At 41.2% G+C, this 17,191-nt stretch overlaps 1 protein-coding gene and 1 pseudogene across 2 annotated transcripts in view; both read left to right on the forward strand.

The window, feature by feature from the left end:
• Positions 1-17,191, forward strand: part of LOC101283124 (macrophage migration inhibitory factor-like) — a 481,812-nt pseudogene that overhangs the window by 459,389 nt on the left and 5,232 nt on the right.
• Positions 1-17,191, forward strand: part of METAP1 (methionyl aminopeptidase 1) — a 71,765-nt gene that overhangs the window by 53,260 nt on the left and 1,314 nt on the right. The window contains exons 9-11 of one of the 2 annotated variants that reach the window (XM_004263551.3): positions 2,579-2,722; positions 7,643-7,708; positions 11,208-17,188. In XM_004263551.3, the coding sequence (XP_004263599.1) occupies positions 2,579-2,722; positions 7,643-7,708; positions 11,208-11,371 (374 nt within the window). In that variant the 3' untranslated portion in view covers positions 11,372-17,188. Of the gene's footprint in view, positions 1-2,578; positions 2,723-7,642; positions 7,709-11,207; positions 17,189-17,191 lie in introns of those variants that run through there. The other variant, XM_033401754.2, reaches the window with a different exon arrangement.

Consider the following 17,191-nt stretch of genomic DNA (forward strand, 5'->3'; position numbering starts at 1 on the left):
TCTCTTGTTGCGGAGCACGGGCTCTAGGCACATGGGCTCAGTACTTGTGGCTTGCAGGCTGTAGAGCGCAGGCTCAGTAGTTGTGGCGCACGGGCTTAGTTGCTCTGCGACATGTGGGATCTTCCCGGACTAGGCCTTGAACACGTGTCCCTTGCATTGGCAGGTGGATTCTTAACCTCTGCACCCCCAGGGAAGTCCCCAGAGGTGTCCACTTTTAACATTTAGGTTTTTTTCTCTGCAGTATGTTAGTACACACATAGAAACACATATAACTGTATGTATGTGTTTAGTTAGGTAAACGGAATCATAAGATTTGCGGTATTGTATAATTTGGTACTTTTCAACCAGTAATATCTTAGAGGTCTTTCCATATTAGAATACGTACGTACCTGTATGCATAGATCTCCATTCTTTTAATGGCTATATGTTATATTCCACAGTATAAAAATTTCTACAACTGTTCCCCTACTGGATTTTGGTGTTTTCCGTATATCTTGCTATTGCAGTGAATAATATCTTTGGGTAGAGGTGTATTTCTGTGGGATTTTTCTCACATACAACAGTTCATCCAGGTTTTTTAAAATTTATGCCATATCTTGTGAGGAAAGAGAAGGAGAGTCTTGTTGCAAATGTTAACAGACTATTACAAAGGACAGTTTGAGGGCAAATAACTTTTCAGTTAAAATCCACAGCATTTCAACCTTATTGTTCAGTGTATTATCCACCCCCTACCCCCTGTTAAATAAATCTGATATATCATCAACAATGTATTGGACAGGACAGGGTTCTTAGGCAAAAATATAGGATATGATGCAATTTTTACTAATTTAATGAAGTCAGAGGAATGAAAAATGAAAGCATGTGATAATTTTTATATATCAATATGTGAGATATTCTTTTCCTTATTTTTCACTGTTGATTATACTTAAAAACTTTGATATTCTCTGTGGTATTGTGAGATGAGGACTTCAATATTTAGTTTCTCATTTTGGAAGCTTTAGTTTTAAATCATTTTTAGGGTTTCTGTGTTCAATGTTTATGTCCCTTTTGCTTCTCTGTGAGTTGATTGAAATAACCAGACAGCTGGAATGTTGTTTTACAGTGACACAGGAATAAAAGTTGCTAAGAAACTACAAGAAACCAAAGTCTTCATTAACAGTAGACAGGAAAGAATAGAAGTTGCTTCATCTCTGGAAAGTGCTATTAACACTTTTGTATATATCATTCCTGCCTCTTGTTTTCCAATAATTTGGCTGCCCACCCTGGTGCGGAGCACTAGAGAGCTTGACCAGCTATGAAATTAGCCTTCTAGAATAGGGCTTCTCAGTCTACATGCTCATGGCATTTTGAGTCTGATAATCCTTTGCTGTGGGAGCCTGTCCTGTGTACTGTAGGACGCTTAGCAGCATTCCTGGTCTCTACCCACCAGAGGCCGTTTGCACCACCACTCCTCGTTGTGACAACCAGAAATGTCTCCAGATATTATGAAGTGTACTTCCCTGGGACCAGAATTCCCTCTGGCTTGAGAATTAGGGGAGAAGTCTCCTCTCTCACCCTCCGTCATTGTTGTTGAACAGTTTCTTGTGTGTTGTGCACCATGGTTAAAATTTTCCTTTCCTCCCTGCTGACTGGGGCTGATAGGACGGCTTGAATGGAAATGCAAGAAAATCATTATGCAAGTCAGCATGTTCCTCAAAAATCATTAACCTCCCACCCCCCCCCCCCAAAAAAATAGTCAAGCTGGAACATGTGATTAAGAGCAAGTAAATGTTATGAAAATGATGCCTTGAGCCGTTCACCTGGAAATTTGATTGATGGGAGAGGATGTGTTGTGCCTGTGCCTCAGGTTGGAGATGAGAGAGGCACAGTAGGGGACTGTAGGGCGTGGGAGGACCCCCAGAACCGTGGCCGGGTTCCCTAGGAGTCTCCATGCTAGGAGAGCTGTAGCAGCAATAAGAACCGCTTCTTTGGGTTTTTATTTAAACAGTGGTAAAAGTCATAAAAATTAAACGGGGCTGGAAGTATACAGTGAGAAGTACCTTTCTACATCCTACTCCTAAGACCTTCTGCAGAGGCAACTATGAATAATTTGAGAACCACTTTTATGGGGATAAAGAAGCCCAGGGGAAGTAATTCTTTGAGAAATTGACCAGACTAAAACTGAGGACAAGTCAAGTTCCTTTTTGGACATTCCTTTTTCTCCTGATGCTCTTTCCTCTCTTATCTCTTCTGCTCGCTTTAATGGAAAGCACACTGACCTTAGGGAAGGCGAGGAAGAGAAGTGTGTGTTCCATTCTCTTGTTTATTCAGAGAGCAAGCGGTGCCTCTCCCAACCCCTTACTGCTGCACACGCCCTCTTCTTCTGCAGCAAAGGAGGAAACCCAGGTGCTGCTGGCTTGGATCTCAGCTTTGCCGTTTCCTGGCAGTATAGCCTCTTTGTGCTTCGGTTTCCTCATCTTGAAAGTCTCGGAATGTAGGTGTGTAAAGCCTTCAGAAAGGTTCCTGGCATAGACAGTGATTGCTCAGTAATTATTAGTTTTTCTTTCTCTTTGTCATGAGTCTTCTCTTTTCCTTTCAGTGAAACCTGGTGTTCGATACAGAGAATTGGGAAACATTATTCAGAAGCATGCCCAAGCAAATGGATTTTCAGTTGTTCGAAGCTATTGTGGGCATGGAATCCACAAGCTTTTTCATACGGCCCCCAATGTACCCCACTATGCCAGTAAGTACTGTCCAAAGATTTGGTATTTGCTAACTAACAAATATTCAAACATTTAACAGGACCTACTATTTTGTGTTTATTAAAGTAATCTATTAGCTGTTATAAACAGACCCCCCAGAATGTAAACACAAGGCACATAACAGTCCACAGCATATGTTTGGTCACTCTGGGGGTGTGGGGTGGGACAGTTACTCTCTGACCCAGGCTCTTGTCACTTTCAACCTATAGCTTTCAAGATCACTTTGGGGGTTCCCCTCCTAGTCGTACAGATATTGGGGATGAGGGGAGAAGCATGGAGGGGTATGCTTGGGAGGTTTTAATGGGCCAGCCTGGACTTGGCATAAATCACTTACATTTACTTTTCATTGGCAGGAATTCAGTCACATGGCTACACTAACTGCAAGGGAGGTGGGGAAATGTAATCCAGCTGAGTACTCGGGAAGACAAGGAGACTAGTAATTTTGGTGAACAGCCAGTACTCTCTGCCACATGTATTCTGATTCCTTAAATGAAATTGGTTCAGCTGGGTTTGATTTGAGTTCTCAGTACATGTCAGCTACTGTATTCTTTGTTGGTATAGAGGGGAATCGACAAAGTACCTTTTCTCGGGCTTCCGTGGTGTCGCAGTGGTTGAGAGTCCACCTGCCAATGCAGGGGACATGGGTTCATGTCCCGGTCCGGAAAGATCCCACATGCCGCGAAGCGGCTGGGCCTGTGAGCCATGGCCGCTGAGCCTGCGCGTCCAGAGCCTGTGCTCCGCGGCGGGAGAGGCCACAACAGTGAGAGGCCCGTGTACTGCAAAAAAAAAAAAAAAAGTACCTTTTCTCAAATTGAGTGCTGTCTGATAGATTAACAAAGGAAGTTTTGGGCGATTAATGTCTTACAGAAACCTTTCTCTTGGAGAGTTAAGACATGCAGGGGTGAGTCTGTTATTTAGTGCTAGAAAGGAAAGCCGTCCACAGTAAGTGACCTAAGGAGGAATTTAACAAATATGTAGGAGCCATTGCTATGTAGACACTTTCATGTACCTCCTTGTGCCTACGTTTTTCCTCATATGCACAATAGCAGGGAATGGTACCTACCCTAGAACTGTTAGTAGGATTAAGTGAGATAATGCATGTTAACTTTTAGAGTGATGATAATGATGATGGTGATGCTATACATTATCTCATTTGATCATCACAACTCTATGAATAATTTCTTAGCCCTATTTTTTTTAATTTTTAAAAAAAATTTTTTTTATTTTGCGGTGCGTGGGCCTCTCACTGTTGTGGCCCCTCCCGCTGCGGAGCACAGGCTCCAGACGCGCAGGCTCAGCGGCCATGGCTCACGGGCCCAGCCGCTCCACAGCATGTGGGATCTTCCCGGACCGGGGTACGAACCCGCATCCCCTGCATCGGCAGGCGGACTCTCAACCACTGCGCCACCAGGGAAGCCCTCAGCCCTGTTTTTAAAAAGCAGATTCTGCGTTTAGGGAAGTGGTGTATTTATTCAAGTCCACACAAACTAGTAAATAAACGTCAGGTGTAGGATTGGTACCTAGGTTCTGTCTGGCTTTCTAGAGTCAGTCTTTCCCGTGCTGCCTAGGAAGGACTGAAGCAGTTTGGCGCTGGGTCTTGTGGGAGAAATAAAGATTGAGATTTTGGTTTGCTGGAGGGATGAGGAAGGGCATTCCAGGCGGTGGGGAAGCATGAATAGGTGCTTCAAGTTGAGACTGAACAGAGACAAGATAAGCTTGGGCTGAGAATTATGTGTTAAGGACTAGAAATGGGCAGTGCCAGATCGAGGATAGTTGACTTCCTTTTAGGGATTTGTAGAACATTTTTTGGCAGAAGAATGGCAGAGTGAAATTGCCATTTGGGGAAGAAAAGTTAGCAGTGGTGTCTAGAATGTATTGCCGGTGTGAGTTAGCCAGGCTTGTCAGCCTGGTGCACAGTTGTCGTAATCCAGATGTGAGGTGGTAAAATCTGAGACGTCGGTAGTTGTGAAGAGAAGGGAAAATGAGTGAGAAACGTCTCAACAGGAGGAGCTAGAGAAGTCACTTAAGGCACAGCATTTGACATAAATCAATAAGCATTTATTAGCAGACCACATAGGCCTTCTTATTTCAGCTGGAATTGTGCTTGAAATAAAAGCTAGCAATAGAAAATAGGTAGCCAACTTCATTCCTTCCTGGTAAGCCCTGTGATCACCTGATGTGCATTGCCTTTAACAGAACGGAAGTAGCTATTCTGATGACACTGGCGTGTGCCACACGTGTACGTGTGTGTGTTTTGTGTGTGGAACAAGAGTGTGCAAGGGAGGGAATGAAAAAAGCACCCTTGCTTGCAGAGGTAACAAACTTAGGTTTAGGTATGGACTAGATAGAGACTTTTTGTCTATCTGTCTATGTCTATTAATTTTTATCAGAGTTGAGTTGATTTACATTGTTGTGTTTCTGCTGTACAGCAAAGTGAATCAGTTATACATATACATATATCCACTCTTTTTTAGATTCTTTTCCCATATAGGCCATTACAGAGTATTGAGTAGAGTTCCCTGTGCTATTCAGTAGGCTCTCAGGAATTATCGATTTTATATCAATACACAGTAGTGTGCATATGTCATAAAGAGAGATTTTTTTTGAAGGAAATAGAATTTATGGGAGACGGAGATACAGGTCAGTGATGATGGTGTCAGCAAAATACCATACCACCCATACACAAGAGATGGCGCTTGAGTTTCATGTTAAACACTTTAATTAGAAATAAAAATTCTGAAAAAAGAAACAAGGACCCAGGTATACTTCATTTCATCCAACTGATATGTTTTTGAAAAGTCAGGTGTTAATCGGGTTTAGATAAAACAAAATATGTGTGGTCCCTTTAGGAACGTGTTAAAGGAAGCTGCTGAGAGAGTCTCTGTACTGCAGAGGCCTTTTGAAATGTAAACGATCGCTGCTTTGGCTTGTAACTTCATATTCCTAAGCACCTGAGCACGGAACCAGGAAATTGTTGTGTGACTTCCCTCCACCTCCTTCCGTGTAAGAGAAGTCCTTGTTAGATGAGAGTTTAGTGTGCTTCTTTGTCATTATGGTTCGGAACTAAAGGTGATACTACCCTATCTTTAGAATATATATCACGGTAGTTCTGGGAGGCAGACGGTAGAGCAGGTACACACCTTTGTAAAAGCACTCAGCAGTAGTATCTGCTATAGTGTAGTCGCTAGGCGATGTATGTTTGAGCCTTGTTGAGAAGCTGAAACCATGAGTCAAGGTTAGCTGCGAGTTGTAACTTCTACAACAATGAATCCATGGCAGAAACAGGAGTGGAACTTGGGTTCTCTGTATTGCGCTGTCCAGTGTGTGTGAGGCACATATGTAATATTAAAATTTCTAGTGGTCATATTGAAAAAGTAAAAAGAGACAGATGGAGTTAACTTTATATTTTATTTAGTCCATTACATTAAAATATTAGCATTTCAACATTTAATCAGTGTAAAAAATATTGCCATATATTACATGCTGTTTTTTGTCTTTGAAATCGGCGTATTTTTACATGCACATTCTGACTTGCCATTTTTTAAGTGCCGAGCTTCATGCACCCAGTTGCTGCCTTACTGGACAGCACAGCTATCAATTCCTTTATCCTTTTTTCTTTCCATGACACCACACTGGCTCTCTTTGACATTTTCTGTTTGATATCCCCAAGGGAATATGACCAAGTCTATATATGTAGTAAATTGCATGTCATTTGGAGAGAAAGTTCATGAAATTAGAAATAAAAAGTAAAGATTATTTTTGCCCCTCAGAGTTTTATAATAATTTAGAAACTCCTGATTTGGAATCTGTAGAATAAGTGTATTTTGGCAATACCTAAGGTAGCGGAAAGCAGCGTGATAGCTATTCACAAGGAAGGGCGTGCAGGAGTGTAAACGTGCGGGTGAGGTTAGACCGTACCTAGACAGAGCAGCTTGAGCAGGGTCGGCCTCTGTCGACACATGGGTTGCCATCCGGAAGAACCGCAACCTTATGCAGAAAACCCCTGAAAGCCGGTGCTTTCGCCACCTGGTGGTCCGGCAGCGCAAGTGCAGTCACCTGTTTACCGATGCTCTTATCGGTTTTTGGTTTTTATTGACAGTTTGAACTTTCAACTGGTTCTCCATTTTCGTCTGAGATTGTCTAAAAAGGCCTATCCCGTTTAAAATTTTTGGCCTTCTTGGGGAGATGGCACGCCTGGGCACTGATAGTTGAGTTTCTCACAATGATCCTGAAAAATACTTTTGTAATTGGGGAACTTGGACAAAAAGTCTTTGGAGGGAGAAATGGAATTTTTGTTTCCAATAGAAAGGAATAATCGTGTCAGCATTAAAGAAAAGTAGGTTAGTGTGCGGGGCTTTGTCCCCCTCCGAAGATAAGACAATTTACAAAACTTTTTAAAAATGGTGCAGTTGTTTCTCTGGGCTGTGCCCCCATCTCCACCCGCATCCACACCCCTACACGCACCCAAGAGGTAGGAGGCTTCTGGTGGAATTCGAAATGTCTTCTTCTTTAAAGCGTCGTACCTCCATGAGTGTGGCGCTTTGCTGGGTTGCATGGTTGCAATTCTAACCCTGCTATAACATAAGTGGGAGCACTTTTCCTTTTATAGAAGTGATAACCACATCTGAGATCCAGCCTAGGGCATCTCTGTATTTTCCTAGAGAAGACGTAAACAAAATGAAATATGCCTAGGACAGTATCTGCCCCAGAGTAGGTAGTTTTCAGTAAAATCCCTGTTTGTTGAATGATCTGCTTTAAGAAAGGGGAATCAGGAGAGGAGAAAGTCATTAATTTAAGAATCACTCATGGGAATATAAGTTGTGTATTTTTCCCAGGGAGCTGCTTAACAATATGCTGTAGGTTTTTTTGCTGTGTTCTGAGATTTTTTTCTTTAATTTCAGAAAATAAAGCAGTTGGAGTGATGAAGGCCGGCCACGTATTTACAATTGAGCCAATGATTTGTGAAGGTGAGAAAAAAGGGATGCTGTAACATTCTTTAATTGAATTTTTATTTACTTTTGGTTACTCATGATCAGATTAGTAGTCTGCTCTACTTTCTTTTTGCTTCATTTCCACTCCCCGTCCTATCTCTAACTTGATTCAGTATCATGTTAGAGAACTGAAAATTGTAAGGGTTGGCAAGAAAGCAATGCCTTCTGCACGGTAATTTGCCTGCTGTCCGTAGATGCTGAAGTGCTTGAATCCTGGTCCCTTTTCATAAAGGTCCTGTCAAAGGGAGCATGGTAATAACTAGGTGCCTCCATCAAGCCTGTGCAGAAGTTCTTGCTTGTCTTGATGGGGGTGAGGAGGAGGAGGAAAAAAGAAGCTAGAGCTATTTGGTGTTTTTTTTGTCTTTTTGTTTTTTAAATTAATTAATTAATTTTTATTTATTTATTTTTTGTCTGCATTGGGTCTTCGTTGTGGTGAGTGGGCTTCTCGTTGTGGTGGCTTCTCTTGTTGCAGAGCACGGGCCCTAGGCGCGCGGGCTTCAGTAGTTGTGGCACGCAGGCTCAGTAGTTGTGGCTCACAGGCTTAGTCGCTCCGCGGCATGTGGGATCTTCCTGGACCAGGGCTCGAACCCGTGTCCCCTGCATTGGCAGGCGGATTCTTAACCACTGCGCCACCAGGGAAGTCTGAGCTATTCGTTTTGCGGCAGAGTTATATAATTTAATTCTCTACAACTTATGAGGTAGGTGCTATCCCCATTATACAGGAGAGCAAACTGATTTTTGAAGAGGTTAAGTAACTTGCCCAAAGTCACTTAGCTAGTTATGTGGCAGAATTTGTGGGACTCTAACTCATGAGCCATTCTGCCGCTTGAGGGTCTGCCCTCATATCGTCAGGTGGTGTCATACAACTGCTGTGGAAAAAGCACAGCATAGACATGCTCAGCACTGGCAGTTCTATGTCCTTGCTGTTGTTGGTCACTGTGACAGGCACATGGCAGTGATGGTTGGTGTCATGATTGGAGCCCCCCACTGAGGCTGTCCGTAATAACTGGGGCCTCCTTCATGAGGCCTTCACCTTTGCTTTCTGCCAGTTCTTCGCTGAGATTGGGGGATGCAGAGTGGGGCAACAGTAGTAGGGCCCTTGTGTCCTGGTCCCTGTGTTAAAGGATGCATCCCCTTGGGATCCTTCCAGTCTTTTTTATAACCTAATCTTCGGAGTGATATCCCATCACTCTACCAGATTTTCTTCCTTAGAAGTGAGTCACTAAATCCAGCCCACACTCAAGGGGAGAGGAGCATTGGAGGTTGTTTTAGAGGCTGCCTTCTTAACCTGGTCCTTTGTTCCCTTTTCTGTAAAATGGAAGTTACAATCTTTATCCTGCTGAATCCCCAGGGCTGCTGTAAGAATTAAGTGAGGTGATTTGTATTAACACAAAGTACCTTTAAAGGGCTGTACAAATGTAAGGTATTGTTTTGTCATTCCCTGGAATAAGAATAATGATCATATGTAACCCATTGCAAGAGCATTGAGTATATTAGCAGAGAAAGGCAAGACAGTGAGAGGAAAGTGTCATTTTGGTTACATACCTATTTCCATTAACTGGCACTTAGCTGATGAGACATGAAGTGATATTTCCGGGAGTAAGCAAATAGCACAGTGTTGAGCTGGTTCAGACAGTCGTCAGATTATAACACATATACCTCAGTGTAACTCAGCTAGGTTAAATCCCAGCTTCTTAGTGGAAGGTCTCTAATCCAAAGAAGAATTTGAATTTCCTTATAATAGTAGTCTAATATATTTAACTTGACATTAGTAAAGGATCTGTTTTAGCAGATGACAATAAAATTAAAGATGTATTTATGTCGGGCTTCCCTGGTGGTGCAGTGGTTGAGAATCCGCCTGCTAATGCAGGGGACATGGGTTTGAGCCCTGCTCTGGGAAGATCCCACATGCTGTGGAGCAACTAAGCCCATGCACCACAACTACTGAGGCCACGCGCTGCATCTACTGAAGCCCGTGTGCTCTAGGGCCCATGCTCCGCAACAAGAGAAGCCACCGCAATGAGAAGCCTGGGCACCACAACGAAGAGTAGCCCCCGCTCGCCGCAACTAGAGAAAGCCCGCGCACAGCAACGAAGACCCAATGCAGCACCAAAATAAATAAATAAATTTATAAAAAACCCCAGTGTATTATGTCTTAAATCCGTTTGTGAAAAGATCATTCGTTACATTGAGAAATATCTGTTTACTCATCTTTAGATGGTTGACAAAGCATGAGTTAACTTTCTTTAAGCTACCTCATATTTTCTTTTTAGACTGGGGTTTAATATTGCAAAAGTAGGTTACTTCACTGCAGACTTTGTACTCTGGGATGTGTCTGAGGCAGTAAGACCTAATCTTTGGTAAAGATTACTCAAAATGGGAATTCCCTGGCAGTCCAGTGGTTAGGACTCGGCGCTTTCACTGCCGTGGGCCTGGGTTCCATCCCTGGTCAGGGAACTAAGGTCCTACAAGCTGCGAAGTGTGGGCCCCTCACCCCCAAGGCAAAAAAGATTACTCAGAATGAAGAATATTGATTTTTTTTTTTACATCTAATTTGGAGATAAGAAAGTCTCTGTAAACACATTTTTATAGTAGTATCTAGAATTGCAGAACTTTGTCATTCCACTGTTGCCTCTCCTCCCCTGCCCCACTCCTCCCCCCATTCTCTTTTTCCTGTGTTGTCTCCCAGCTCTTTTCATTGTCCCTTCGTTTCCTTTCTAACCCTCTCTCTAACCCATTCTCCCTCATCATAATTTTTTTTTTTTTTTGGCCGTACTGCACAGCTTGCAGGATCTCAGTTCCTCGACCAGGGATTGAACCTGGGCCACAGCAGTGAAAGCCTGGAATCCTAACCACCAGGGAACTCCCAATAATTTTAAATTTTTCTCACCAATCTCTCTTTTTCTCTGCCCTCTTTCTGGTTACAGGGGTGTGGCCTATAACAATTTCAGCGTATAATCTGTTCTCACCATCTTTGTGCCTGCCATTTAAAAATTATATTAGGAATTAAATGCTATAATAAAAGTATAAGAAGTTACTCTATTTCCTTCACAATATACATCGGCTATAGTTCAGTCAGATTCCAAAGTTATACCAGGAGAGAGCTAAATTCATTAATTCAGTTTCTTCCTTGTAGTTCTGTGATGAGTGGTTATCAGTTACGTTTCTGAAAATGAAACCGAGTGCCTTTGTTTTGGAAATACCAACTTGATTTAATATTTGGGAAGTATACAAAATGTGAAGTTTTAAAATTTAAACACTGTTATTACTTTGTTGGACTAAAGACCAAAATGAAATAGAAAAGGCTTTAGCTTAAACAGTTGAAGTGTAAATAGAAATCTTAATAGTGAATTTTAAAATTAGTTTTCTGAGATATCCAAGGATATAGGAGTACAGGCCAGTACACTTGCCTAGAGAGTTTATTAAGAGAACAAGCTGAGTGATAGAATTAAGAACTGGTGTTTGTTTGTTTAAGGCGGATGGCAGGATGAAACCTGGCCGGATGGCTGGACAGCAGTGACGAGAGATGGGAAACGGTCTGCCCAGTTCGAGCACACCCTGCTGGTCACGGACACTGGCTGCGAAATCCTAACCCGGCGACTCGATAGCGCGCGGCCTCACTTCATGTCCCAATTTTAATTTCTCCCGAGATGGCACATCTCAGTGATACCTTCTGGCTGTACTCGGCGTTTTATTGAGAGTACAGGATGGAAGAGGACATTTTTTATAACTTGTTTTGTTTCGACTATAGATAAGGAAGGACTACAGCATTTGATGTGTGTCCTCAAGAACTTGTCTTGGGTCTGAAAAAGCCAAGAAGAATAAAGGAAGCTTTCTCAACTCCTTTCAATGCTCCCCTCTCCCCACACAAAAAAATCTCTGCGCCCCTGTTTTCTCATTTGCCCTTTGAGCACTTTTACTTAAACCTGCTTCTAGTTGCTTTTATCACTGCCACAACCGGGCCTTCAGAGCCACCTGCTTTCCAGGTGAATGTTGGAGATGAGAATCCCTGAAACTTTAGCAACATATTTTGCTCCCGATTTTTTTTTAATTATATATGTATGGAAATATATACGTATACATTTTAAATTCCATATATGTAATTACCAAACACTATGTGACCTGGGGTTTGTGTTGATTCTGACAGGGTTCTATGCTGTCGTAAATGGACCCGTCATTTGCAGTGATTTAATTCCCAGCTGGGAATTAGCCTCCCTCCTCCCCTGCTAATTTACCCTCGTAATTGTGTGTAAGGAAGCACTCGGTCAGTGAGACTTTCCAGTGTGGACTCTGTGTGCGTGAATGGCTATGGCAAAATTCACTTTGGAAAAAGATGATCAGGTTTTAAAAAATCTAGTTTATGGCAAAAATAGCCACGCTCCAAGCGGAAGCTGGCTGTTGCAGAGAATGGGATTTTTGTAATACGTTGCTATTTCAGACCTCTGTTTGGTCATAATGGTAGGAAAAACGCTCCCTTCTCTCTTATTTCAAAGGCATACCTTGGAGATATTCAGAGAAGGGTGGAGGCTGCACTGTGGGGGTTGATGGGGAAAGACAGTTCTGAAATCTCTCCAGCAGTGAGCAGAGTCTGGAAATGCTAATGTTTAATAAACCTGGTGGGGATGAGAAAGGAACTTCTTTGAAATTGGACTGTTGCCTTGCAGGGATGCAGCTGTCCTTGGTGTGCTACCACAATTCTCCTTTACATAGTTGGGAACCTCATTAGAAATGACCTCAGCTGCCCAACATCTGTGTTCCTTTCAGTAGTTCAGTCCAAATGGGAGTGCATCCAGTGAAGACATATCAGATCAAGGTCATTGTCATTAGAGAGTACTTGATTACTAGGTATCTGGTAAGTTTATTCTAAGATAATTCGATACCACTGACATGTTACATTTGTATGAGAACATCTTTCCCAGAGTGCCTCAGACCTTTATTGCTTTAAAGGAATTATAATGTTTTCATTACTTTTATTATTTTAATGATTTAGTAAAGTGGCTGAATCTGGTATGTGTGTGAAGTTTTTTATCAAACTGTAATATTTGTGAATGGAATGCCTTGCAATATGAATGTTAATATAATGTGTAAAGGGAGATTAAAAAGTTTGAATGACTATCCCACCATGTAGTTGTTAACTTTGCTGTATTTGTTGGGGATTTCAGAAGGAAGTGGTGGGAATGGGGAGGCTAATTTCATAATCTAAAATAAAATTTGAGTAAAAATACTTTTTTAAGTTGAATGTCTATATGCAAATTCCAGTACTGTGTTTAGTTCAGCAGTCTACCAGCAGTATTTGAAATGCAACCATATTTCTGAGATAGTTTAAGGTAGAGATTGCTGCATATGTAAGGCAGCATTTTATGTACTGATAGTGGAATTAACAGTGTGGGCTTACTCAGTGTCTACTATTAGAAAATAAGCTCAAAGAAAAAAAGTCTTGGTGGGTAGTTTTTTTTGTTGCTGTTAAAAGATAAACACCACACTGGTGATGATGCTTTTCTCGGTTTGGGAGATTTTAAAACAATATGTCCTCTAGTCTAATTGTGTATGTCTGATTACAAATGTTTGTTTAGTAGGTTTAGATGAGAAAACATCTAGGGCAGTTTCATCATTCTGCCAACTTCTCAAAAATGTCAGTGTGTTAGCTTTTTATTTTTTGTATTAACTTTAAAATAATCCTTTTTTTCCCCTGACAGTCCTTCATCCCCCTTGGAATTATAATTTAGAAGGGAAAGGTGTTTGCCTTTTATTTTCATTTTATGTCTTTTGCTGGTAAAATGTATAAAGGTACATTAGAACCCGTTCACCAACACCTTTATATTACTTGCCATCCATATGTCTAAATTAACAGGAAGAGGGTGTTTAGGAATTTGCCATCTTAGCTTGATTCCTCAGTTTGTCCTGTCACCACTTCTGGCTTTTCATTGAGTTTGGTTAAATTTGAGAGTGGGATGCTCCAGTTTGCTAAAGCCCCCAAATGCACCCTCCTGGTATCTGTAAGCTATTTCTGTCCTACCCCCTCCCCCGTTTTTTCTTTTTTTTACTTCCAACTTTTAATTTTGAAAATTTCAAATTTACAGAAAAGTTGATGGTACAGTGAAATAACCATATATCCTTTCCCTGTATTCAGCAATTGTTATTGCGTCACATCTCTCTATATAAAAAGCATTTTTCTTTTGAGAGAAATGGCATTGTCGTATTCACCTGCTACTGTTGCAGTGTGTCTCTCTTAAAACATAAGGACATTTCCTACACAATCATAATACTCTTGTCACACCCAAGGAATTGATTATTCATAGTTATCTAATGTATAGTACACATTCAAACCTGAGGCTCAGTTTCCCCCCAAGTGTACTTTAAAGCATTTGTCTTGTTTAATAAAATGCAGAATCCAAACCCATGGCATTTGGTTGTCATCTGTAGGTTTTTTTAAACTCTAGAACAATCCTTCCACCTTTTTTTTATCTTTTATGAAACTGACTTGAAAAAGCAGGCCAGTTAGCTTGTAGAATTCTGTGCTTCCCTGATTGTTCCTCATGAGTAGGTTCAGGATGAATGTTTTGACAGAAGACTCCATAGATGGCATGTGGTGTGTCCCATTCATCGCATCGCATCACATCATATCACATCACAAGGCACATACTGTCATTGTCACATTATTGCCAATATATGTTTGCTCACTAGGTTTCTTTCAGATTTTCTATTTTAAGGTCCCTTTCTTAAGCAAATAATTTGGGAGGAGATACTTGGAGACCATTTGGATATCCTGTTCACTTAATGATTTTAGCATTCATTAATAATCCTTGCCGGAATGCATTATTTTGTTACATTGGTGGCTGCAAATAGGGACTTTCTAAATCTAGCATTCTGTCTGCATTTCTTGGCTGGCATTCTTTTACTAAAGAAGCACTTTTTTGAGTATCAGTGTGGGCTCGTTGTTTTTAAAAATTCAATTAGTTACTCTAAATGGTCTGTATTTGGCCAGTGGAAGCACCTTTAAGCTTATTTATGGATCATTTTGATCTGTGTCTATTAGTCTTTGAGCACATTCTTGCTTTTTGCCATATCAAGATGTTCTAGATTTGTCATACACTTTTCCTGCCCCAGCCTGGGAATTGGCTTCTTCTCCAAGGAGCCCTAGTTTCTTTTCATGGGGAATGGTATTTGGAAATCAAGATCTGGGTGCTTGCTGGGGTGTCATTGCTCCTAGGGCCGTTCAGGGAACAGAGCCAGCAAATGCATTTTTTATAAATCATAAATTCATTCTGATACTTTGATTTCAAATTTAACACTAATCTTCCTCACCCTTCCCTGTTCCATATTTGTATCTTCCTTCTCCCATGGTGAGAACTTTGGTTTTGAACAACATTAATATTTACTTATTTGCTTGATTCTACATGACATGTAAAATTATTTTAGAATTACTATACCAAAATCACTACCAAAATTTAAGTGTAAAAGTTGTGATTGTTCTTATTCTTGGAACATATTTCACTAAGGGGGTACAGAGTATTGGTTTAAAAGCTATTTGAAGTAATTAATTTTGATCCTGCAGTATTCTAAATTTCATAAACCATGAAGTTACTTTTCAACAGTAAATGCAGTGAATCTTGGGGGCAAAGCATGCTATACAGGTGGGGAAGATGTTTTAGCAGTCTGGGAGTTAGAAATACTGGAATCAATTGAGATAGTGTGATATGATTCTGTCTACATTTGATGGTGTGTGGCTGCTACCAAGTTCTCTAGCTACCAGAGGAGCAAATTATACCACTTGTAATGTGGATGTATAGCCTATTTTCAGTATAGAGTAGGAAAAAACATCTGGACATTGTTTTAGGAACAGATTGTTTCACAACATAGGCTGCATTATGCTGATATTCTAAAAGTTATTAATGTGTTTTGCTTCATTTAAAAAATGAACATCGAAAGAAAGGCAGCACAGGTTCCATGCATCGAAATTCTGTGGTCCCACTGTGTTTGAACTCACAAGCAGCCTTTGGTGGCAGCCTCCTTCCTTACCTCTCTTTCCTTTTGCTGCTAAGTATGAAAAAGAAAAACAGTGGTTTGCATTTGGTTATTTTGCAAAAAAAAGCCAGGAGTCAGGTGGCCTTGGCTACCTGTTACCTGCTGCTTTTCATTTTGGGGACTGTGGTGAGGAACAACAGAACTGTCTGTATATGGTAATTCTGTGATTACATTCAAACGTGTCAACACTGGTTTATCTCACTAAAACGTGCCCCAAAGTCAATATGCGGAGCACTCAAGAAGGGCTTCCTGGAAAGATTTTCACTTACCACTGATGTTTGTTGGAGTTCAAAGTATTTTAATAATTTTTCTTGTGAATGTCCAGCCTTTTTACTATTGCGAAGCTTTGAGTAGAATAATTGCTTCCATCTCCTGGGTGCTTGGCCCTTTTACTGTTACTCCAGCCTCTTCATTCAACTCCCAACAACAAACACATGCCAAACTCTCAGGCACATTTGCACTGTGGTGTCATGAGACGATCACGAGATCAACAATCAGGACACTAGGGCTCCGAGTTCTCTGATTTTTGCGATACGCGGGCCTCTCACTGTTGTGGACTCTCCCGTTGCGGAGCACAGGCTCCGGACGCACAGGCTCAGCGGCCATGGCTCACGGGCCTAGCCGCTCCGCGGCATGTGGGATCTTCCCAGACCCGGGCACGAACCCGTGTCCCCTGCATCGGCAGGCGGAGTCCCAACCACTGCGCCACCAGGGCGCAGTGGTTGATTTTTTTAAACTAGCTTCTCTGATTTTTTTAAACTAGCTGAATGGCTTGGGCAAATCACCGTATTTCTCTATGGAGGTATCCTATTTGTGTAATGACGCCACAACTTAGCAACTGTTTTATTCTATATATAATGTGACTATAAAGCGAATTTGCTTTATCTCAGTACTTGGGTCAGACATCAACAGAAAATTCAGAATAGAATTTTTCAAACTTTACCAGTAAATCTGAGCCCTGGGTGATTCTGAGAAAACAAAATAGCCAACGATAAGAACATTTAATATTAAGATGTAGATTTAAGAAAGAGAACAACAGGTATTTTAAAGCAAATTTCCACTGTTTTATCTTGTTTAACATATCTAGATATTTTTGGTAGTCAGGAATATTTCAGTCCACGTCTAAACTCTGGGTAGTTCAGTGGTGGATTAGCGCTCCTTTTCTGAAGGGAGCATGTACATATTACCTCTCAGTGAATTCTGTTACGATGTCCAGTTTGATAAAAATCAATCTGCTTAAAAGCCCATCCCACTTGCTCTGTTCCTATAAAGTTCCACCAAAAGAAGTTTGTATAATGCAGGACTTTGTACGTACCGGTTCACTGTGCTGGTTTACTTCCTAGTTGTTTCTTTAAAGATATGATTTCCTTGGTATAGTTCTATGTACTTATTATCTAAGTAACTGTTTAAATATACTTAATGTTTTCCAAATGT

Source organism: Orcinus orca, chromosome 4, assembly GCF_937001465.1.
Source record: "Orcinus orca chromosome 4, mOrcOrc1.1, whole genome shotgun sequence".
NCBI lineage: Eukaryota > Metazoa > Chordata > Mammalia > Artiodactyla > Delphinidae > Orcinus > Orcinus orca.